Source organism: Emiliania huxleyi, assembly GCF_000372725.1.
Source record: "Emiliania huxleyi CCMP1516 chromosome Unknown EMIHUscaffold_162, whole genome shotgun sequence".
Classification (NCBI taxonomy): Eukaryota; Haptophyta; order Isochrysidales; family Noelaerhabdaceae; genus Emiliania; species Emiliania huxleyi.
The window spans coordinates 112,732-135,437 of NW_005200960.1; the positions used below are offsets into that span (position 1 = coordinate 112,732).

Below are 22,706 nucleotides of genomic sequence, written 5' to 3' on the forward strand. Positions count from 1 at the left end.
GAGGCGACAACAACAACAGACAACACAAACCGGGGCGCGTCTGCGAGATAGATCGAAAGAGGAAAGAACTGAGAGCCGGCCCCGCCGGAAGTCTTTTTCGCTGTAGGCCGCGTGCGTTTCTTTTTCGCTGTTTGCGATGGCGGCGTTGGAGGATCGATCCTTCGACGAAGACGAAGGTGACGTCCCACCGCTGCTGCAGGTCCCATCCGACCATCTGCCCGCTCCGGCTCCTCCGCCAGCACCACCACAGCTATTGCCGACACCCGTCGATTCTCTCACTGGCGCACTCGTCGAGGTACACTCACTCAGTTCGCGCCCGGAGCTCAACGGTGCCATCGGCAGCGCGTGCAGCTGGCTGGCTGAGTCCGGGAGGTATGAAGTGCGCATCATGAGCGGCGCCAAACCCGTCAGACTGTGCGTCAGACCCGCCAACCTGAGACGCGCGCCGCCGGAAGCAGCACGCAGACCTGTTGCCAGCGGAGCATTGCCTGTCGTGCGTGGTGATGGCCGCGGCGGCGCGTCTACGCTGCAGCTGCCCGAGGTGCAGAGCAGCATGGCGGAGGCGGAGGCTGCGGCGGGTGGCGCTGTCGCAGGCGCATCGTGGGTGACACCGGAGCTGCTGGCCAAGGTAGCTGCCGACCCGCTGCTGCGCAAGGCCTTCACGGACGCGCGGTGCGCCGAGGCGATGGAGGCGCTGCAGACCGACCCCAAGTCGGCGATGGAGCGGTACGGCCACGTGGAGGAGATGCGCGACTTTTTGCAGGCACCGAGACCAGCCAAGATTCGCAGGTTCGGCGAGATTCAAGCGGTTCGTCGAGCCTCCCGCCCCTCCCCGCAGGCCTTCCTCAAGCTGATGGGGGAGCACTTCAGCGCACTCGGCGAGGAGGGAGCGGCGCGAGAGGCCGCCATCCGCCCGGCCGCCGTAGAGACGGCTGAGGAGCGCTCGGCGCGCGAGGCGGCGGACAAGGCGCTGCGCGACCCCGAGGTGGTTGCGATCCTGCAGGAGCCGCGCATGCAGGCGCTGCTGCAGCGGCTGCACGAGGGGAGGTCGCTCGAGGTCGAGGCGGAGATGCGCGCGCCCGACACGATGCGCAAGCTGCGCCGGCTCGCGGAAGCGGGCCTCATCGGGATGCACTTCGGCAGCCCTTGAGTCATCGGCGACGCGAACAGAGAGCGGAGCCGCGGAGCGGAGAGAGAGAGAGCCACGCGCGTGCACACCGCAGGCTCGCTCTTAAGGTCAAGCGCGGTCCTCGGATCCCCGCCAAAAACCTTTCGAGCAGGTCTGCCGAGATCTCTTGCGTGCATCTGCCATCTCCACACACCCTCGCACAAGGACGAAAAAGAGTGTCAAAATTTACGCCGTTCAACGCACGCGCTGTCCGTCGTGCAGCTGCAGGGTGCTCGACGCACACCCGCCCGCTTTCTGCGCCGGCCGCCCCGTGGAGTCCCCGCATCAACCTCTCGCTCTCTGCCCGCCCGCCGCTCGCCCGTTCCTTGCGCTCCTCCCCTGCGCTACCGGCACCTGCCCCTCTATGGCGCAGGGTCGTAGCCGTTCGGGTTGTTTGAGATCCAGCGCCAAGAGTCGGCGCACATGTCTTTCAGGCCGAGCTCCGCCTTCCACCCCATCTCCTCCTCCGCCTTGCTCGGCTTGCCGTAGCAGACCGCCACGTCGCCCGGCCGCCGGTCCGCGAGCACGTGCTCGAGCGTCTTGCCGCACGCAAGCTCGTACGCCGCGAGCATCTCCAGCACCGAGTACCCCGTCCCCGTGCCAAGGTTGTACACCACGCTCCCCGGGTTGGTCGCCACCTTCTTGAGCGCCGCCAGGTGACCCTTGGCCAGGTCGACCTACGGGACGTGTCCAGGACACGTCGTGCGCACGCCCCGCCAGCCGCCAGGCGGTGCCTCGGCCGGGCGTACCACGTGGATGTAGTCCCGCACGCCAGTGCCGTCCTTGGTAGGGTAGTCCGAGCCGTAGACGGAGAGGTGCGTCCGCTGCCCGACCGCGACCTGTCCACAGCCCCACGTGCGCAGAGACGCTAGTCAGCAGAGACGCTAGTCACAGGCGCGGCCGCCCGCCCGCAGCGAGCTTGGTGTCGGTGTGTGCATCTCGGCCAGAGCTCGCAAAGAATCTCGGCTCTCCCTCGCCTGCTGGATGTAGGGCATCAGGTTGTTTGGGATCCCCTTCGGCGACTCGCCTAACCTCGCACTCCGATGTCAAGGAGCGGCGCCCCGCCCGACTCCCCCCGCCCCCGGGGGCGGCGCGCCGATCTTGCCCGAGCTGTGGGCGCCGACCGGGTTGAAGTAGCGGAGCAGGATCACGTTCCAGCTCTTGTCCGACTCGTAGAGGTCCTTCAGGATGTACCTGCCGTGCAGGCCCGCGCCAGGCTCGGAGGAGGGGCATGCGCGGGGTCCTCGCCGCGAGCCGGCATCTGTGCGCTCTGCATCTCTGCGCTCTCTGATGGCATCTCCGTGCGCTCTGCGCTGCGGCTGCAGATCCTCTCTGGAGAGGCTGCGGGCGCGGCTGCGGGCTCGGCTGCGGTGTGCGGCGTCTCACTCGATGAAGAGCTTCGTGCGTCCGTACGGGTTGGTCGCGCTCGTGGGGAAGTCCTCGGTGACGGGCACCGACGCGGGGTCGCCGTACACAGTCGCGGAGGAGGAGAAGACGATGCTCTTGCAGTCGCCCTTCTCCATCGCCTTGACCAGGTTGAGCGTGCCTGCAATGTTATTCTCGTAGTAGAAGATCGGCTTCGCCACGCTCTCGCCGACAGCCTTGAGCCCAGCGAAGTGAATCACCGCGTCAAACTTTGCGCCCTTGTCCTTTGCGCCTTTGAAGAGCGCGTCGAGCTTTTCCGGCTCGAGCAGGTCGATTTTCACAAACTTTAGCTCCTTAGTCTTCAAATTTCCGTCGGACTTTGCCACCTCGTCTGCGTGCAGCTGTCTCACCCGATTGAGCGCCTCTTCCGTCGCGTTGTACAGGCTATCCATCACGACGACATCATATCCGGCGTTGAGCATCTCAAGGCACGTGTGCGATCCGATGTAGCCCGCGCCACCCGTGACGAGCACCTTCATGCCGTCAGGTACCTTGCTGTCTCCGATCACTCCGATGTCGCCGACGTAAGGGTGGCAAACAACCAAAAAGAAATCGCGCCAGCGTCCAAGGGATCCCACGATTGCGAATGCCGTCCTCCCATCCCTCCCTTGGGTTGTCTGTTTTCTTTCTTTCTTTTTACGATTGCGAATGTGGGGACTACATGATTACAGGAAGGGTGGAGGGGCCCGTCTGCAGAGCTAGGCGGCGCTGGCACCCCCCACTGGGGCCGAGGACAAGAAGCGTCACTTCCTTGTTCTTTTGCTTGTTGATCCAGTCGGTACGCTCCTTGCGCGCCTGCTTGTTGATGTTGTCGGCGTCGCCCGCCACCGCCGCCTTGGAGATCTGCTGCAAAACGCGGCGAAAATTCGCGCGTGCGAGCGCGCGCGGCAGCGCAAAACCGCTACCAGTACGCGAGACGGAAGCAGAGCCAGAAAAGAAAACGCTGCGGCTAAAACGAGAAACGCCGTGCTTGGCAGAGCCACGGCAGCGAGACAAACCGTTCGCGATCCACTCACTCACTGTCACTGTCAGATATGCTGCTACACCCTCGCCCGCCGCCGACGCCGGCAGCTGTCGATCGCGAGTGCCTGCGTGCTGCAGCCGCCATCGCCACGCGTGGCAGATACGCCAGTGCTGCTGCGGTGACGCGAGACGCGTGCCTGGCGCTCGGCGTGTCCTCGTTCGAGGCAGTCGGCCTCTCGACGGCCGCCGTGCCCAGCCTGTGCCAAGTCTGGGAGATCGAGCGGCTCGTGGGGAGCTACGCCTCTGCATTTGCTGCCACGCACGGCATCGCCTGCATCGCGAATCTCGAGCCCGAGGTGGTCGCGGCGCTCCGCAGCCGCCTCGTGCCTCCGCTGCCGCCGCCACCCGCCGCCGCGGCCGCCACAGCTGCAGAGGAGGAGATTGACATCGAGGAGGAGCCGGAGGCGTCGGAGGCGTCGGAGGCGTCGGAGGCGGGCATGCAGGACGCGAGTCCGCTCGCCTCCTTCTCCGCGTTCGGCGTCGGACCGCTGCGTCTCCACCCGGCTGTGTGTGCGCTGTGGCCGGCGGCGGGGCGCGGGGAGGGTGGCGGCGAGGAGGGTGGCGGGGAGGGTGGCGGGTGGATGAGTCACGCGGAGGCGGGCGCAGCACCTCCTCTCCTCTGGAGGAAGAAAGTTCCTCACGAGTAGCTCGTCGCTGATAGGCGGCGCAGCACCTCGTCGCGCTCCTCGCCGAGCTGCAGCGGCCTGCGGCGCGGCCCGAGCAGCTCGAGCTCGTCGCTCCCGCCCCCGAGCAGCTCGACGTCTCTGCCGCGGCGCTCCGAGGGCGGCTCGAGGCCGCCTCTGGCCGCTCCCTCGCCTCGCTCGGCGTGCGGCTCGTGCCAGCAGCGCTGCCCGGCACGATCCACGCGCTGCGCAGCGCCGCCCACGCCTCGGCGGAGCTGCGCGCCGTGGCTGCCCAGCTCGCGCTCGAGCGGCACGCCGCCAGCGTGGCTGCACTCCGCGGCGGTGGCGGGGCGGGGCCGGCGAGGCTCCCCCCGCACGGCTCGTCCCTCTCTGCCGCCGCTCGCGGTGCCTCCGGAGCTGCAGCCTCGGCGACGGCTCCGCTCCCGCCGCGGCTCGCCTCCGCCCTCGGGCGGGCGCCATCCGCGACATGTCCGTGACACTTCCTGGACGTGTCCCACAGGCTCGCCGCCCCGTCCGACGGGCGCGTGGGCGACGTGCTGACCTGCTGCAGAGCTCGGATCGGCGCGCGCCCCTCCCGTCTCGTACACGTATACCTCGGCTGCATCTCGGCTGCATCTCGGCTGCATCTCGGCTGCATCTCGGCTGCAGCTCGGGTCGGCGCGCCACCGCCCCCTGGAGGGCGAGAGGCGTTGGGGGGGCAGAGGCATCGCACGGCCTGACGACCCTCCTCGAGCACCCGCCCTCGCTCGGAGCAGGCGAGTACCCGCGCCCCACTTGGACAGCTCTGCGCGCGACAGTGGCAGCGATGGCGACGCCCGATGCTAGACCGGCGAAGAGGCGACGCCGCGGCGGTGAGGCCGCCTCCGCCGAGCCCGCCTCCGCCGAGCCCGCCTCCGCCGAGCTCGACGGCGACGCTCTGCAGCGGGTGGCGACGGAGTACCTGATGCTCCACCTTGGTGCCACGAAGTGGCGGGCGAGGCGCTTCGCGGCTCCGGGCTCGGCCGAAGGCCAAACCAACGACCAGGTCGACCAGGCAGGCGCCACGGGAGGAGGCGGCGCCGAGGCAGCCGCGTCGGAGATCGAGTCGGCGTCGGCGGCGGTGGCCGAGCCGGGCTGCGGTGCCGAGGCGGCGGCGGCAGGGTCCGAGGTGGGGGTGGGAGTGGCGGACGCAGGGGAGAGGGCGGGTCGGGTTGGGGTGGGGAGGTCTGAGGAGGCGGTGGGAAGCGAGGAGAGGGAGGGAGAGGTGGAGGAGGAGGCGGAGGAGGAGGCGGAAAGCGACGACGACGACGAGGAGGAAAGCGAGGAGGAGGAGGAGGCGGCGGCGGAGGAGGAGGAGGAGGCGGCGGGAGGAGAATGGAGGGACCTGGCTGGCGGTCAGACCTCAGCAGAGGGGGAGGCGAGAGGAGGAGGAGGAGGCGGCGGTCAGACCTCGGTAGAGGCGCGTGCTCGACCGGCCCGATGCCTCACCTCGGAACCGTCTCGGAGCCTTCTCGGAGCCTTCTCCTGTAGGTCCGTGCTCGCCCGCTCAATGCGGTGGCGGCGCCTCCCGCGCGGTTGCGTCCTCCCTCCTCCCGCAACCGACCACCCCGCCACCCAGGCCGCTCCGTCCTGCCCTGGGCGCACCTGCCCGGCCGCACCTCCGTGCCGCCGCCGCCGTGGCGCGGCACCGTCGCGCTCGCCCCGCTTCGGGCGACAGGCGGCGGCGGCGGCGGCGGCGGCGGCGGGGCGGGCGGTGGCAGCGGCGCAGGCGGTAGCGGCGGCGACACGCGCGCCGAGCTCGCTGCCGTGGGGAGGTGGGGCGAGGCGCTGGTGTACAACTTGCTGCTTGCCACGCTGCCACCGTCGCGCCGCGTCGATTGGCTCAACCACGAGGCGGAGACGCGAGCGCCGTGCGGCTCGCTGTGTGTGGTGCCGATCGGAGGTCTCGAGCGCGCTCAGCTGCTCGGCCTTCTGCTGTAGGTACGATTTGGTGGTCTGCGACCGGGGCGGGAGCGGTGTGCGCGAGTTCGTCGAGGTCAAGACGTCGCGCTACTACGACCACAACGTCTTTGACCTCTCCTACTTTGAGTGGGATTTCCTCTCCCGCGAGCCGCCCGTCCAGTACCGCATCTACCGCGTAAGCGGCGCGGCGGAGGCCGCCGGGCCGCGTGTCTCTGTGATCCATGATGTGCTGCGGGCCGTGAAGGAGGGATCGGCGCGCTTGTGCCTGGCGATTTAGAGGCCGCCCGAAAAAAACTAACGAATACTTGGAGCTCTTGATCTCAAGTTTTCGGTCGTCGTCACAATTTATAATTATATACTCTATCGGTACTGTTTTTTTGGGATTTTGCCATGTTGTTCACGCGACCCTCCCAGATATCTCAGTCTCAGAGCCAGAGCGCAGAGCGGAGCGCGGGTGCGCGGCGTCCCTCTGGTTAGTGTACCAGAGAGGTCGCAGCGCCCATGGGCAGCGCCGTCGCGGTGACACCAGACAGCAGACACGTGTGAGCTGGCATGAGCAACCATGCGAATTTGTTGGGAGGGCCTCGACACGCGACAGCCGACACCCCCCCTCATCGGGACAAGAGTGATGAGCGGAGCTAAGGTGCGGTGCAACGATCATGGGCCGGATTGATGGGTAACAGAGAGGGGCTGAGGGAGATCCATGAATGAGACAATGCCACATGATCATCATCGTTTGTGGACGTCATCTTGCTGCCATCTTGGAAAGCGACAGAACGCAATGGCTGTTGCTGATCAGGCCGCGGCGGACGCTGCGCGGAAGCCTGGCGTGCCGCGCCCTGCGGGCATGGGCGTCGCCGCGGTCGAGGGCGCCGACGCCTCGCGCTCGATGCCTTCCTCGAAAGCGAACCCCTCCTCGGCGAGCCGCGGCAAGCAGTACTCGTAGATGGTAGGGAGCGTGGGCCGCAGCACGCCCGCGAGCGGCTCGGCGTCCGGGCCTGACGAGGCGGAGCCCTGCTCTAGCAGGCGCTGCACGCCGAGCGCCGCGGTGATGCCGACCGACCGCGACATGCTCGAGACTCCGTCGGGCGTCCCGTAGCTCACCAGCGACGACGAGCGCACCTGATGGGAGGGCGTGCGCGCGGGGGCGAAGCTCCAGTCGTGTGTCCCGCCTCGCGCGCGCACGTAGTTGGTGGTGGTGGAGGGTGGCGATTGGAAGGAGAAGGCACCTCGGACGGGCGGCCGTCTGGAAAGGCGACGTGCAGTCGGTGCTCCATGAAGACGGCGTCTCTCTCGCCGGGCGCGTAGCTCAGGCGGCCAGCGAGCAGCGCGCTGAAGGCGTCGGCGACGGTGGCGTCGGTGCTGATCTCGGGCGCAGACCCGTCCCACACGCCTGCAGGTGGAGCAGCAGCGATGGTGTGGCTGCCTCACAATCGCAGGGGCTGAGCCTCTCGCGCACGCGCCGAGCGAGGCGAGCGCGTCGATGACGCGGGCGCTGGCTGCCGGAGCCGCGGTAGGGGTGACGCCGCGCGACGCGAGCAGCTCAGGCCACGTGCGCACGCCGGCCGGCAGCGGCGCCGGCTCCGTCAGGCCGAGATCGGCAAACTCGGCGAAGAGGCCCGACCAGCCTGCGTAGCGGAGCGTGCCGCGGAAGACGGAGTGCGCCTCCGCCTCGATGCCGTACAGCTCCGCGTACGGGAGCGAGTCGCGGTTGGGCAGCACCTGGGAGATACGGGGGAGATACGGGGGAGAGATGGGGGAGTAAGTCTGGGCAGCACTGGGGAGGAGGAGCGGAGGAGGAGCGGCGTGGAGGCGGGAGCGGAGAGGCAAGCGTTTGTGTGTGGCAGAGAGCGGGGTGGGTGAGCACGGACGGGTGCGGGCGCCACCTCGAGGCGCAGCGTGCGGCCGAGGCGCGAGCTGTCCGCGAGCGGCGTCGCGGAGCGAAGCAGCTCCTCGCCGGCGACACGCACGACCGCCCCGTCCACGGTGAACTGCGCCGGGTTGCGCGTCGCCGAGATGACGCCGGCCGGCGACCAGGAGAACTTGTACGCGAGCGGGGTGGAGGAGGCGCACTCGGGCGCGGGGAGGCCGCCGCACAGGGAAGAGAAGGCGGTGACGGCGCCCCCCTCCTCGCGCACGCGCCGGATGAGCTCGGCCGCCGACATGTGGTCCAAGCCTGCTAGCAGCTGATCAGTTAGAGGCCGCCGGACGGCGCTCGACGGCCGACGTGGGGCCCGCGCCCGGGTCGAGCCCCATCTCGGGTAATCTCGGGTAATCTCGGGTAATCTCGCGCCCGGGTCGAGCCCCATCTCGCCCAGGAGGGGCACGCCCGCCGCGACGGCGCGCTCGTGCAGCGCGAGCAGCTCCTCGGAGACGTAGCTCGCCTGTGAGGGCAGAGCCGCGCGTGCCGAGGCCGAGAGCCGTGGGCGTCCCCTCGGCGAGCTCTCGCCGTCACGAGGGGAGTGCCGAGATATATCTCGGCTATATCTCGGCTATATCTCGCCGTCACAAGGGGAGTGCCGCCCTCGATGCACGCCTCCGCCACCGGAGCGTGCATCGTGGCCGGCAGCAGAGAGAGACACGCGTCCGCCTGGCCCAGCAGACCGCACAGCGCCCCCCACCCCGAAGCGTTGGTCGGCCGAGCGTCGACGGTGAGCGGCTGAAGGTTTGGGCGCCCCAGGGCAGCGCACGCGCGGGACGCCTCTCCCTCCACCGCGCTGATGACCGTGACGACGTCCGCCGAGCGGCGCGAGAGCAGCTCGATCGCCGGCAGCGCGCACAGCCCGGCGCCCAACACGACAATCCGACTGCCGCCCGGCGCCGGCGCCGCAGCCGCCGAGGCGGCGAGGGCGGCGGCGCCACCGCCCGCCGATCCGGGGATGGTGCGGTCGTACACGCCGCCGCAATGCTCGGGCAGCTCGACGACGGACGCTTCGGCGAGTGGCATCCGCGCCGCCAGCGCCTGCAGCTGCGAGAGGACCGCGTCGAGCGGCGCGCGGCCGGCGTCGAGCGTGAGCTGCATCAGCGCAGACGACTTTTGGCGGAGGCTCGAGGCGGGCTCGCGGCCGGTGGACTCGTTCGGCCGGACGGTCACCTCGAGCAGGTCGAAGCGGCCGCCCGCCGCCTAAGGGGAGGCTCGGGGTAAGCCTCCGACCGGGTTCAGAGGGCGCCGCCTGCTCTTTGTGAGCTGGGCTGGTGAGCTGGGCTGGTGAGCTGGGCTGGTGAGCTGGGCTGGTGAGCTGGGCTGGTGAGCTGGGCTGGTGAGCTGGGCTGGTGAGGTGGGCTGGTGAGGTGGGCTGGTGAGCTGGGCTGGTGTGGTGAGCTGGGCTGGTGAGCTGGGCTGGTGAGCTGGGCTGGTGAGCCGGGCTGGTGAGCCGGGCTGGTGAGCCGGGCTGGTGAGCCGGGCTGGTGAGCCGGGCTGGTGAGCCGGGCTGGTGAGCCGGGCTGGTGAGCCGGGCTGGTGAGCCGGGCTGGTGAGCCGGGCTGGTGAGCCGGGCTGGTGAGCCGGGCTGGTGAGCTGGGCTGGTGAGCTGGGCTGGTGAGCTGGGCTGGTGAGCTGGGCTGGTGAGCTGGGCTGGTGAGCTGGGCTGGTGAGCTGGGCTGGTGAGCTGGGCTGGTGAGCTGGGCTGGTGAGCTGGGCTGGTGAGCTGGGCTGGTGAGCTGGGCTGGTGAGCTGGGCTGGTGAGCTGGGCTGGTGAGCTGGGCTGGTGAGCTGGGCTGGTGAGCTGGGCTGGTGAGCTGGGCTGGTGAGCTGGGCTGGTGAGCTGGGCTGGTGAGCTGGGCCGCCTCGACGACGTCGAGCGCCGCGTTGATGAGCCCCGAGTCGAAGAGGTGGCCTAGCTCAACGCAACACCGCCGATCAGTGGCCTCGAGGAGCTGCGCCGGGCCCGAGCCGAAGAGGGCTGCCGTTCAGCCGCAGCACGGTCGAGCCGGCGACCGCGCGCGCCTCCGCCTCAGACAAGTGATGCCGGAGGGCCGCGTCGCGACCAGAGAGGGCCCGCTGCGACTCCTCGTCGCGCTCGCGCGCCTCGCGCAGCGCGCCAATGTACCCGTACGCCGGTGCGAGCGCGCCGGCCTCGGCGATGGTCGCGGCGGAGAGCTCGGCGGAGAGCGGAGCGCCTTTTCACAAGCAGCACGTGTGAGGTGGCGGAGGTCGGCTGAGTGGCGGAGGTCGGCGGAGGTCGGAGCGCCCGGGGTGGCGAGCGCGTCGAGGAAGGGGAGCAGCGCCTGCCCACGCGGTGTGGTGTGAAACAGACGCCTCGCTGTGTGCCCCTCGCTGTGTGGCGGCCGCGTCGAGGGACGGGGGGGAGCGCGCCTGTGCAAAGTGGGCGCTAGCCTCGCGCGGCAGCTCGGCGGGCAGGATGTCGACGCCTGAGGGACGTGCGGCGGACGTGTCGTGGACGCGTCGGACGTGCTGCGGACGTGGCCTTGCGCGGCAGCTAGGGCAGGAGATCGACGCCGAGTATCAGCCCGCAAGCTATCTAAGCGGCCTCTCGGCGGCCCCTCGGCGGCCTCTCGGCTAGACATCGCCGAGCATCAGCACGCCGGGCCCGTCCAGGTCGGCCTGCTCCGTGCGGGTGGCGGGGTCGTAGACGAAGAAGGGCTCGTCGATGGTGGTCGAGCGGACGAGCGGCTCGACGGCGCCGTCGACGTCGCAGGTGAGATCCGCGACCGCAAGCAGGCGCTTGTTGCCTGAGGCGCGCAGGCTCTGCAGCTGGTCCGTCGAGAGGAGGCGCGGGAAGCGGCGGTCCCAGTACATGGTCGGCACGAGCAGGCTGACGTGCGGCGCGATGGTCTCGTGGAAGCACGGCACGTACTCCTCGGGGTTTGCCTACGGGGCAGCTCCGCGACACTGCACGCCGCCCGAGGGAGCCGGCCCGCACGCAGGTCGGGCTCGCGTAATACTCGGCGCGGTCGAAGGCGGCGCCGGGCCGGGCGGGGCGGACGAAGTCCTGCGCGCCAGTGACGCAGACGTACACCTTGTGCTGGTGCTCGCCGGCCGTCCCCGCCAGCGCCGAGAGGCGGGCCAGCTCCGACGGAGCCACCCTCTCCACGACCTCGCCGAGCGAGTCGAGCGCGTCGAGTGCCCCGCGAGAGACGTTGCCTGTGCCGGCGACGCAGACGACGAGCGGGGAGTACTCCGCGGGCAGGCCGGCGCGAGCTACCTGCTCGCCCGCCGCGCGCAGCGCCCGCCGCGCGTCCGTGGAGTAGTCTGTGTACGCGTGCGTCGGGCCGATGGAGAGAAACGGAGTCGAGTGGCCAAGCGAGAGGAGGCGGAGGCCGAGCCCGCGCAGGCCGTTGACCATGCCCGACATGCCGGCGAACTCGCCAAAGGCAACCAGCCGAGGCGTCGTCCCGCCTCCGCCCTCGCGGATGCACTCGTAGTCGATGAGCCGCACCTTCTTCTCGAGGACCTCGTCAAGAAGCGGCATGTTCTCGGGCTGGGCCTTGATGACGTGGCTGAAGAAGAGGTAGTTCTTCCCGGGGAGGAGCGAGCCGTTGAGCGGCTGCTTGACGCCCATGATGGTGTTGGCGCCCGAAAGGTCACGCGTGATGGTCGCGCCTGCCGCCGCAAACTCGCGATCGGTGAAAACGCGCTTCGACGACGGCTGCACGAGCACCTCGACGCCCGAGTTGACGAGCCGCGAGACGTGGGAGGGAGTCAGCGGAGCGCGACGCTCCCACTTGGAGTACGCCTCGGCGAGGACGCCGAGGGAACGCCGCATGGTTTGAAGCGGAACAGGAAGGTTGCAATCGCTCGGGAATTCCGACGCGGAACACACTGCAAGAAACGAATGCGCTTCTTGGAACTACCTCCCCGGTCCTAGGCGTGCGGCTGATAACTGCACTCCAAGTGCTCCAAAGCTCTAACCTAACCTCTAACTATGCACGCGCAGCGCTCTGGCCGCTGAAAAACCAAAACAAAGCAGGGCGCGCGAAAAAATCGTAAACCGAGACCTCAGAGTTTGTTTGACCTCTTTTTTTAGCAATAGCAAACAACTCTAACACTCACACGTCATTTGTTCAGAGTTTGAGAGAGAGAGATTTTAGAAAACCAACAAGAAATCACGACTTTAAGTGATTTGGGCTCGGCAGCTTGTCAGCCCTCAGAGCTCAGTCAGCCGAAGCTGGGGCCGGTCCCGTAGCCGAGAGAGCCCGCGCCGTGAGTTCGACGCGGTCGGGAGGCCTTCCTTGCGGAGAGGCCAGCGAGGTGGCGATCGCTGTACTTCATGGTCGTCATCAAGTGAAGAAGAAGACGGCTCCGGCTGGTAGTCGACAAGCTGCCGAGCGCAAATCACTCTGTGTGACACATTTCTTGTTGGCTTCTAAAAATCTCTCTCTCAAGTGACCGGCTGACAAGCCAGAGGTCGATACTCTGGACGACCCATAGGATGCCACGAATGCCTGAAGGAGAGGGAGGCGAGGCCAGAGGCAGACTCAGCTGCTCTCGGGTGATCTCACTTTGGTGGCTGAAGGACCCGATGGTCCTGTCACATTCGCGTTCCGAGTCGTGGGGGTAGAAGAATTCGAGGTAGAATCGAGTCAGCACTTCCTTGTAGTACAGCGGACCGCCAGGCTCGCCGGCAGCATCCGCAGGGAGGCAGCATATGAGGCACCAGTCTTCTGGAGAGCTCAACAGCTGCGGCCGCGATGGCGGAGTCGGCCGCGAGCAGCTTTTGGCTGCGGGATCGAATCGCGGAAGGCTTGGGCGGACGCGATGCGCGCCCCGGCCAACGCCGGTCACACACGGTGACAAGGAGAAACCAGAGCTCACCCGGCAGTACACGAGGGGTACAAGGTCGACCGTCTGCACTGGAAGGTTCCGAGCCCCTGCGTCTGCAGCCGCCTGCTTTCACTTGAACAACCTGGGCGTCGCCGGCTGTCCTTCTGCTTCCCCAGCCCTGCCGCCGCTCCGTATGCTTCTTTTAGTCGGCAGCGCTCACGGCTGGATCTCACAGTCGCAGTCCATTTACGGCGCGCAGATCAGCGAGATTCAGGACCAGATGAACGGCCTCAAATCCAACCGCGACGTGGTGGCGCAGCTTGGGTTCCTTTGGACGATGCCTGAAGCAGTTGACGACAGCACCGGACTCGGAGGAGGAATCACTTGGGCGTGGAACCCGGAGCTTTGCGAACTCCTGAAGCCGCGTTTTCGCGAGGGCATCCTGGGCCAAGATTTTCTTGATTGCGACGACTACCGTGCCGCTATCGCACATGCGTTTGACACGTGGGCAGCGAACAACAGGCACATCAAGTTCCTCGACGTCACGCGCGAGTGTGAGCTCGCCGGCCTAAACTTCGGCCCGCCCAAAAGCGCCAAGCAGCTGGGACAACCCCACGGCGGCTGTCCATTTGCCGAGATCTGGGTCACGCTGCTGGCAATCGGCTCGAGCGGACGCCAGCTGACGGAGTCAGATGAGACGCTCGATGTGGCAGCTGAGAAGTTGGGCGACAACGCCAGGAACCACGTCAACGCGCAGTCCGGCTCGGGTAAGAACCCCGTCGCCACCGCGAAGGCCTGTCTGATAGAGACCGACAGACAAACAGAGAGAGAGAAAGAGAGAGCGAGAGAGGAGAGAGAGAGAGAGAGAGAGAGAGAGAGCGAGCGAGCGAGCGAGCGAGAGAGCGAGCGAGCGAGCGAGCGAGCGAGCGAGCGAGCGAGCGAGCGAGCGAGCGAGCGAGCGAGAGAGAGAGAGAGAGAGAGAGAGAGAGAGAGAGAGAGAGAGAGAGCTAGAGAGAGAGCGAGAGAGCGCGCGCGAGAGAGATAGATTGATTGACCTCACCTTGTCGCTTGCAGCCATTTATCCGGCGCTCCTCCACCTTCCGCTACACAAACGGCGCGCGCCCCTTCCACAACGAGGTCGTCGAGACCTACGCGGGCGAGTTGACGTTCAACACCGAGGACGTCTGCTGGTACATGGACTCAGCCTTCTGCTCGCAGTTCCACGCCCTCAAGGCCCGCCCGCCCGCCCGCACTTTGCTCTGAACCTGTCGAGGACTGACGGCGAGATGTGCCACGAGAGGGGGCTCGCATTGGCGTCCATCGCCAGGCTCCCTAGCTCAACCGACGACCCTCGTGCCTCGGGGTCGACGTGCCGACCGTTGCGGGGCCGCCCACCTATTGCGGGGCCCGGTCAAGCCAAACCTTCCTCTCACTGTGATTTTGTGGTGAGCTCTGTGACTTGCTTCGCCAACATGGATCGTCATGACTGCGCCGGGGCTCTCCTGCCTGTCTCACAGAGCGATGTGGAGATGGCCCAGAGATGGCCACCCTTCCTCCTCCCTGCCTCGCCCATGCCCCAGTCCCCACCTTGACGTCCGCACCTCTGCCACGCGCCTACTTAGGAGTCGCTCGGCGGCGCGCAAAGCGCGCGCATACTGGTCGACTTTTTGACGTACGGGCTGATGACGCTCGGCCTCGTCTTCTACCTGGTCTTCTTTTGCCGCATCGCGTACCGATCCTTGGGCGCGAGGAAACGGAAGGTGGACGAGGACGGCGACGACGAGTTTTCTTGTCGGGAGCGCGTGACTGCGGGCGTCCGCGCCGTCTCGCACTGGAACCCTTGCGTGCTCAGCACGTTCCTCACGCTCTTGATCGTCCCGCCGCTGCTCAACACGCTCATCTTCTCGCCATGCTTCGACTGCTTCGACTTCGAGGCGCCACGGCACCGCGCCCGGCTTGCGCTCATCTAGCGCGCACTTGAATGCCGGCGGTCCCTGCCCGCACCTAGGCGGCGGCGCTGCACGAGATCGGCCACTTTCTCGGCCTCGGCCACCCCGACAACATCCCCGACAATTGGGTGCAGCGTCCCGCCGAGCGAGCGGCCACGGCACAGCAGAACGCGTCCGTGACGCGTCCGTGACACGTCCCGCACAGGCGTTCCCCGACGTCCCCATCGCCGGGCCGCTGCCGGGAAACAACTCGTTCCACGCCGGCATCGGCGCTGCCGTCCTCGCAGGCCACGCAGCACACACGCAACATCTCACGCACACGCGCTGGAAACCGGCACAAGCCCGCATGACCAGAGTAGCACGACAGCACAGTGTACATGATTCGTGCCATGACGCCGAGCACACTGAACTTCGCCTCTACGCGCACACTGTTCGACCGCTTCTCTCTCGCACCAGTGAGTCCAGCTCGCGCAGCTACAGCTCTCGTCCACCGCCCCCCCCCCCCCCCCCAGCCGCCCTTAGAAATGATGCGAGGGACACGGCCCACCACTCAGCGTGCGTGCAGAGGTGTCCCTGACCCCTCTCTTTCCTCAGGCCGCCGACCGACCCGGGGCGAGTTCAACTGCACCAACCCCTGGGCTGGTGTCCGGCCGGGTGTTCCGCCGGGCGCCGAGGTCGAAAAGATCGTGGACGTTTACGACTTTGCCGACGGACGGCTGGCGTACTCGTACCCCGTCCGGAACGCGCAAATGGAGGTCGCGCTGGCGCCGCCGGAAAGGGACGGGACGCGTCCATTATGCGTCCATTGGTGCGTGCCGCGTTAGGCCCGCACGCAGCATAACCCGCTCTCGTGCCTCACGGACGACGACCTGGAGGGGCTGGCGGTGCTCTATCCCGACTGTGGCGACTATGCGCTCTCGGGCGCCGTGTGCCACAAGCAGTCCATGCACATCGGCCTCGTGCGCGTCGGTGTCTACGTGCTCTTCCCTGCGCTCGTCTCACTGCTGCTCGTCGTATGCTTCTCGTCCATCGTGCACCAATTCGAGCGGCGCGAGCGCAAGCGCATGCAGAAGAGCGGCTGATGGGCTGTCGTACTGCGATCTCGCGAATCGCCCATTCGTGCTGGACGACGCTATTTTCGTGTGTAAGAGGGCGAGAGCGAGAGGGGTGATGGGTGATAGGGTGAGGGTCGTCAGGGGGTGATTCGATGTACCCGTACAAATTCCCAAACACAAACGTATAGGGATCCCTACGTGTGTGCGTGCGTGGCCTCTAGTTCCATTTCACTGTGTGGCACAGCTCGCGTTGCAAAACCTTGATTTGACCATTTGCGCAAAAAGGTACATATCGGTGCCTTCCAGAGGCAGCTGCGACCCCGCCGAGTGGACGGTAACACACAGCAGGTGGCGCGGTGTGTTACCGTCCACTCGGCTGGGTCGCAGCTGCCTCTGCGCGTCCTCTGGGTATGTACCTTTGTCGCGCGCCGGAGACGACTCGACGCCGCTGAGATCGGAGATCAAGCTCTGACAGGTCGCACGTCGCTCCTTTGACGCCGACGTGACTCACCCGTGCAGATCACATCAGGACACGGTCTCGACACGCTCGGTACGACGCCTGCGACCCGTCTTGGGTCAGGTGGCACGACGCTCATCGCGCCTACCAGCGCTGCCGTGCAGGTTGCCACGACGAGGTCGAGCACGCTTCTATACGCTCGCCCAGCCTTCCTTTCCATCCCATTAGGCAGCCTGGGAACGGTGGCGGTCAGAGGCAAAGCCTGCGAGGGGCGGTGGAACCACATGTCACGGCTACCGCCGGCTCGACCCCACGATAGCCTCCGGAGGCTGACTTTGAGGCACAATCATCGGACGACGTCGGCGAGTTGAGTCGCGCTCGCGGTAGCCAGATGACCTCTCATACTAGTATCATCGGCCATGGCCGCAGGAAGCGCGGGGGATTCCGCTGGGAGCAACACGGAGCTCCGTTGGACGCGTTTTCAAGATTAGCGTGTCAGAGTGAATTGGAACTAGCCCGTCGGCAGACTGCAACTGCCAAAACTCTGCCCCCCCCACCCCCCCCACCCCCCACCACCACCACGAGCCCCAGCTTGGACCAGTTTTTTCACGACACCTCCCCGTATCTGCTATCTCCCCAGGTCTCTCCCCGCCGCGTCCCCGTATCTCTCCTCTGTGATCAAGTGACCATCCCGCCAGGATGCACACGCGCAGGGTTGGCCTGGCAATGTGTTTCTGTATAGTAGAAAGCGAGCCGACCCCTTCTTTTGACGTTTCATTTGTAGAACCTGCCTAATACGTAGAGATAGAGTGTGGACAGCAGGAGCGCGCAAGGCGGCCGGGTCGGCCGATTGCCATTTTGGCAAGATTCACTCTGGATAAAAATCAAAAATATCACTGTGTACTCTCTCTCTATCTGTTAGAGATTGCCTGCGCAAAGACCAAGTACATTGCCGGCATCACGGGTCGCGCTCGAGCGGGGCATGCCAGTCGATTTCTTCAGCGACAACCTTTACAACAAGGCCCACCACCGGCGGCCCCACGACGGCGTCCTCGCCGCCTGGGCGGACGCGATGCGCGCCCCGGCCAACGCGCCGGTCGTGCACGGTGACAAGGAGAAACCAGAGCTCACCCGGCAGTACAACGAGGGGTACAAGGTCGACCTCGCAGAACCCCCCACGCTGGGCCGGGAGGATGCGATGAAGTAGGCGCGAGAAACGAATCTGCGAGGCGTGGCCGCTCATGCGGCCCGATGGGGAGGAGTGGGGCGGACTACGGGGCATCGGCTTCTTACACAGCCCTTTCTTGCAGCGAGCCCTCCAACCCACCCGCGCTAGGTCTCGGGGGACGCAGGGGTCAGCCCCGCGCGACCTCGGGAACTAGCCGGGGCAGTCGGAGAAGGGGCAACTCCGTGCACTGACGGTCGGCCGTCAGAAATCACGCCTGCGTGGATCGCGTCACACCAATCCTCGCTACCCAACGCGGCCAAAGGAGATGCCCCTCGAGAACCTCGAGAGTGGGAAGGGCGTCTGTATCGATGCTCGCCGTGGAAAACCTTTATTTACAGTCCACATTGCTCGCTGGTGCCGTGTGCGGCACGGGCCGACTCGATGAGAATCTTGACGACCGACGCAAACACCCGCCACACCGCCGACGAGGCCGGCCGGGTCGGCTGCCTCCTCTTCGGAGGCGTGCTAATCTGGTGCACCCACGCGCTCGTCTCGGCGGTGGTGCATGCGCTCGGCGGCCGGCGCGGCGACGTCTCGCCAGTGCGCGTCGCCTTCTTCGCCTCGACGTGGCTCTGCGCCTTCCTGGAGCTGCCGCGGTACATCCTCCTCGCCACCGGCCGCGCCTACGGCTCCTCCGACTCGTCCCGCGTCCAGAAGGGCGTTTACTCGTGCCACGTCGCATCGGGCGTCTTCTTCCTCGGCTCCTTCACGCTCATCCTCTCCGCCTTCAACCACCTCTTCTCGGGCCGCTCCATCCGGCTCCTCCGCCGCGAGGTGCTCGTGTGCGCCAACCTCGCCTTCGCCCTCCTCGCCCTTGCAAACATACTCCTCCTCGAGCGCGCGGGCGAGACGCTCCTCCACTACTTCGAGCACTCGGAGGCCTTCGTAGCCTACTGCGTGCTCGAAGGAGCGCTCAGCACCGCCTACTCCCTCGCCGCCCTCTACTGCATCCAGCGGATCGGCGCGTACCAGCAGCTCGCCCGGCTGCACTCTCCAGAGTCCGAGGCGGCGGCGCGGCTCGCTCGCACTCTCTCGCAGCTCAGGCGCGCGATGCTCGTCTGCGCGTGCTGCTTCCTGCTCCGGATCGGGATGCTCCTCGTCAAGCAGCTCGAGCTGCACGACCTCATCGGCGGCGCTTCCCCGGGGGACGACCCGCTCGAGCTCTTCACGCCGCAGTGGCTCCTATACATTTACCTCCTCCCCTCCGCACTCTCCACGAACTCCCACACGAACCGTCTCGGAACCTTCCCATAGGTTCCTGCTCGCCGACCTCCTCCCCCGCATCCTCCCCCTCGCCGCCTTCATCCTCCTGATGCACCGCCGCCCGCGTCGCCCGAGCCGTGCCTCGCCGCTGGGCACCCTCTCAAGGACCCTCTCAAGGACCCTCTCCTCCGGCGCGGAGAGAAGAGGACGAGCGGCCTCGCCTTGCACCCGCCTCGTTGAGTGAGAGGCGTGCCGCAGCATCGGCTGTAGGCGGGGAGAGGGGGACGAGCGACAGGCCGACCGGCGCGGGCAGCCGCACCCCCTTCTCCGCCGCCTGGCCCTCGCCTGCCGGCTGGGCGCTCTTTGGCGGAGGGGGGCGGGCGCGGCTGCAGGACGAGGAGGAGGGCGAGAGAGGAGGCGCACACGAGGCGGCGCAGGGCGGGCGGCAGGGCAGCGGAGTGCACCGCCTCGTCACCCGCCTCTTCGCCCGCTCGCCCGGCCGCCCTCCCTCCTCGCCCCTCATCGCCACGCCGGCGCCCTCTCGCCAGAGGAAACCGGCCGCCTCCTTGCACGCAATCACGTCCGCCCCAGGCTCCCGCCCCACCTGGCCGGCCGCCTGCTCCTCCCTCGGGGCGAAGGCGGCGCCCCGCCTCGCAGCGGTGCGCGGAGCGGCCGCAGACGACGCCGCCGCTGAGGAGGAGATCGCGGCGCTCAACCGGTCCGTCCACGAGCAGTTGCTCGGGGGAGGAGGGTCTCTGTCCGGAGGAGGGTCTGGGGCCGGAGGAGGGCCTGGGGCCGGAGGAGGGCCTGGGGCCGGAGGAGGGCCTGGGGCCGGGAGGGGGGAGGCTGCCAGGGGGGGGGATGGGAGGGAGGAGGAGGCGAGGCGAGGAGCGAGAGGGACGCAGAGAGACGCCTCGAGAGACGCCTCGCGCGCCTCGTCCGCGGTATCGCTCGACGCGGCCACCGCCACACTCACCGCCGCCGCCGCCGCACCGCTGCCGCCCTCCACAGCCGCATCGTCCATCGGCTCGGCGAGCCCGCACGACGACGATGGCGGCCTCCGTGCCGCGCCGAGGCGAGCGGGAGAGAAGTAGTGTCAGTCCGGAGGAGATCACTGCCCAGAGTCGTTCGCTCGGGGACACGCGCGTCGGAGTCTCGAGGACAGGGGCACGTTCCACGTACACCGACGTACAGTACCGCTCACCGCACACCGGACACCGGCGCCGGGGGTCGGGTTGACCTTGATCCTTGTGGGTGCGTGAGCTGTGAGGCTGAGGCTCGTTGTGCGAGAGTATTTATGCAATATGGGACACAGGGGACACGATGTCTCTCTCAAATATGAGAGGGGTTTTGACTCCTACCGGCTCCTGACGCTATCCCTGGCAGCTCCAATGACCAGGATCAGTAGTGCTATGATAGAGGGTGCCCATACTAGCGCAGGAGCTGCCACACTCGCCCGGACCGTCCCCCTCTGGGGCCGGTTCCGCAGCCTGCGAGAGCCGACAGCGCTCAGCGGGGCCGTGCCGCGGGTGCCTACTGCCGAGTGCCACAAACACTGCGCCGTCCCGCCACCACCTACAGGCTGTCTTGTGTGATGGTTGGGATGTCCAAACGCCACCATCTTGGCTCTTGCGACCTCAAACCCGCGAGCTGTATGGGTGGTCCTGACGTCGACAGACGCCCGATGACCACGGTGAAGCTGAGCCGGAACGAGTCGACAAGTCTCGTCTGAGCCCGTGGCGGTCGCTGGCTGTGCACGGGCCGGTACCTCAGGCGTCACCTCCGCAGCCTCAGGTCTCACACTCCATCACCGCCGCCGGGACGCCTTCGGTGGCACGCTCGTGGCACGCTCGGCGGCGTACTTTCTGCAGCTCCATCTCGAGTACATGTACGGCGTCGAGTCTACTCACTCCTGTTGGATCTGTGCACTCCCTGGGTCCCAGGGAGTGCACAGATCCAGCAAGCGGTGCGTCCCGGCAGCGCGCGCAGGCTGCGGAGCTGCAAAACCCGCGATGACACGCTTTTTGGGACATTTTCGACGCTTTTGTCCCATAGCTGCTGCGCAGCAGCAGGGTGTAGTTCGGGCCCACCTCCGCCACGCTGTCCAGCACGTGGACGACGCTCGCCATCTCGACCGCGTCGTCCTCCGGCGGAAGCTCCGCATCGCCCGCGGCCGCTTCCCGAGCGCGCTCGTCGCGCATCCGTTCGTGGTCGGTGGTGGGCCTGCCGACGCGCCACGCCGCTCGCCGGCGCCCGTGTCGCGTGTGCCTCGCCGCCGCGTCCGGCGACGGCATCGATGCTGTCCGCACGAGCATGACTCGCCAGACCACGACCTCCACGACCCTCCACGACCGCCGAAAAGTTCTCCCACTCGCGCCCTCCCCAAACCGAGTCCTGGCTGAGTCCACGGTCAGGGTGCCAGCCCCGGGCCCCCACCGTGTAAACGGGCAACCCCTGGGAGCCACACAACGTTAAACACACCATGTAAAAGCTCTCCGCGAGCTCTCTCGAAGTAACAGCTTACTTTTCGAAGTAACTTCGACGCTCAAAAGTTAGTTTTCTTGCGTACCCCTTGCGCCATGAACAGCCGCTCGAAACGCTCAAATTTGGCGTTCCGCGCTCGCAGCCTTCTAAGCCGGCACCGCGATGGCCAGCACGTCGTCGCCCGCACCTGCTGTGGCACCCAAAGATCAGATGGCGACCGACGCGTTCCTGTCGTAACTTGCTGAGCTGCGGAGCATGCCGCATACTCACGTCAATGAGAAGCCGGTCGGCAGGGCGGAGAAGCCCAACGACTTTGGCGTGCTCGTGACGTTGAATATTCCAGAGAGAAAACGCAAGCAAAAGCGGTTCGCCGTCACTGGGCCGAAGGGCGATCGGCCGAACCTCATCGCCGCCGCGCAGGAGGCGAAAAATTAATGAGCAGCTGACGGAGGCCGGTATCGAGGCGACTCTGCCAGAGCAGCCGCCCCCACAGCAGGCAGCAACTCCCGAGGAGCTGGAACTACTGGCCGCCTGGATCGACGAGCAGCCCGATCCGAGTGCTATCACTATGGTGCTGGCGCTCGATTGGCTTCAAGGCCAACGCGCCAAAGCTTCTGGGGCGGCAACAATGGCGCTGCTGATGGACCGTCAGCTGGCCGAAGCCCATGTGCGCGCAGCTGAGCGGCAGTTGAACCGAGCCCAGCAGCGGCTCGAGAGAATGAGAGGGGCACTGCCGCTGTCACCCAACGAGAAGCGGCAGCGCACTGTGGTGGCCGATCACCCGCGAGTAGCACAAGGGGGGGAGAACCCGCCCAATTGGGAGCACTTTGCGGGCTACTCGCGAGAGACGTACCAGGGGGAGGAGGTCAAGGAGCAGGATCGACGAGCTATCTCCATTGACCGCAGCCGTACAGACCACTCGCTACCCAGAGGCGATGAATCCCGTGGGTGGTTCAGCCACTGGCGACGCGGCGTCGGCGGCGTGTTGCGCGGCTGGGCTTGGAGTACCTTGTCTCTGGCAGGTTTGGCAGTGGTCCCGACGACCGCGGCTTCCACTCCGTAGCTTGGGTTTTTGATGGCGATCTCTTGGACCATGTAGATGCGGAGGAGGTCAAGTCAGCGATGCACGCGTACAAAAATCGGATGGACAAGGAGTTCGCAGCGCTGGCGGATGCATGCGACGCTGACATGGACATGTACATGTACATGTTGGAGACATGTTGGAGCCGTCCCGGCACCCCACGTGCGTGCGTGTGATATTCGAGGGCTCGACCGGATCGTGAGCGTTGTGAGGCCGCAATCCCGTGCTTCGCGATAGGCAGGCACATCATGTGGGTACTCAGGATCACTCGTATGATAATGTCAGCACGTAGCTACGCTCGCGAGGGCGACCTAAGCACCTAAG

At 66.8% G+C, this 22,706-nt stretch overlaps 6 protein-coding genes across 6 annotated transcripts; 3 read left to right on the top strand and 3 right to left on the bottom strand.

Annotated features, from left to right (window-relative positions):
• Window positions 1-136: 136 nt before the first annotated feature.
• EMIHUDRAFT_230246 (hypothetical protein) lies at window positions 137-1,150 on the top strand (the record flags this gene model as incomplete). Its single annotated transcript, XM_005785241.1, has 2 exons — window positions 137-736; window positions 839-1,150. 2 exons carry the CDS (start codon window positions 137-139, stop codon window positions 1,148-1,150), a joined length of 912 nt encoding a protein of 303 aa, XP_005785298.1.
• A 186-nt stretch (window positions 1,151-1,336) lies between these two features.
• Window positions 1,337-3,084, bottom strand: EMIHUDRAFT_429528 (hypothetical protein). Its single transcript, XM_005785242.1, has 4 exons — window positions 2,555-3,084; window positions 2,239-2,362; window positions 1,918-2,007; window positions 1,337-1,845 (listed from the first exon to the last, which is right to left on the bottom strand). The coding sequence occupies exons 1-4, from the start codon at window positions 3,070-3,072 to the stop codon at window positions 1,531-1,533; spliced, it is 1,047 nt and encodes a 348-aa protein (XP_005785299.1). The 5' UTR covers window positions 3,073-3,084; the 3' UTR covers window positions 1,337-1,530.
• Window positions 3,085-3,627: 543 nt separating this feature from the next.
• EMIHUDRAFT_112057 (hypothetical protein) lies at window positions 3,628-6,478 on the top strand (the record flags this gene model as incomplete). The annotated part of the gene is made up of 5 exons (XM_005785243.1): window positions 3,628-4,248; window positions 4,278-4,581; window positions 5,016-5,633; window positions 5,858-6,149; window positions 6,220-6,478. The coding sequence occupies 5 exons, from the start codon at window positions 3,628-3,630 to the stop codon at window positions 6,476-6,478; spliced, it is 2,094 nt and encodes a 697-aa protein (XP_005785300.1).
• Window positions 6,479-6,554: 76 nt separating this feature from the next.
• On the bottom strand, window positions 6,555-11,927 carry EMIHUDRAFT_467888 (Saccharopine dehydrogenase; the record flags this gene model as incomplete). Its single annotated transcript, XM_005785244.1, has 9 exons — window positions 6,555-7,323; window positions 7,431-7,623; window positions 7,661-7,923; window positions 8,088-8,377; window positions 8,806-9,325; window positions 9,997-10,037; window positions 10,338-10,428; window positions 10,727-11,032; window positions 11,085-11,927. 9 exons carry the CDS (start codon window positions 11,925-11,927, stop codon window positions 6,997-6,999), a joined length of 2,874 nt encoding a protein of 957 aa, XP_005785301.1. The 3' UTR covers window positions 6,555-6,996.
• A 6,615-nt stretch (window positions 11,928-18,542) lies between these two features.
• EMIHUDRAFT_441732 (hypothetical protein) lies at window positions 18,543-20,134 on the top strand (the record flags this gene model as incomplete). The annotated part of the gene is made up of 3 exons (XM_005785245.1): window positions 18,543-18,792; window positions 18,869-18,932; window positions 19,770-20,134. Coding segments are annotated over exons 1-3 (555 nt in total), but the record flags the coding sequence as incomplete, so codon positions are not given.
• A 490-nt stretch (window positions 20,135-20,624) lies between these two features.
• EMIHUDRAFT_230254 (hypothetical protein) lies at window positions 20,625-21,111 on the bottom strand (the record flags this gene model as incomplete). Its single annotated transcript, XM_005785246.1, has 2 exons — window positions 20,625-20,682; window positions 20,825-21,111. The coding sequence occupies 2 exons, from the start codon at window positions 21,109-21,111 to the stop codon at window positions 20,625-20,627; spliced, it is 345 nt and encodes a 114-aa protein (XP_005785303.1).
• Window positions 21,112-22,706: the final 1,595 nt, after the last annotated feature.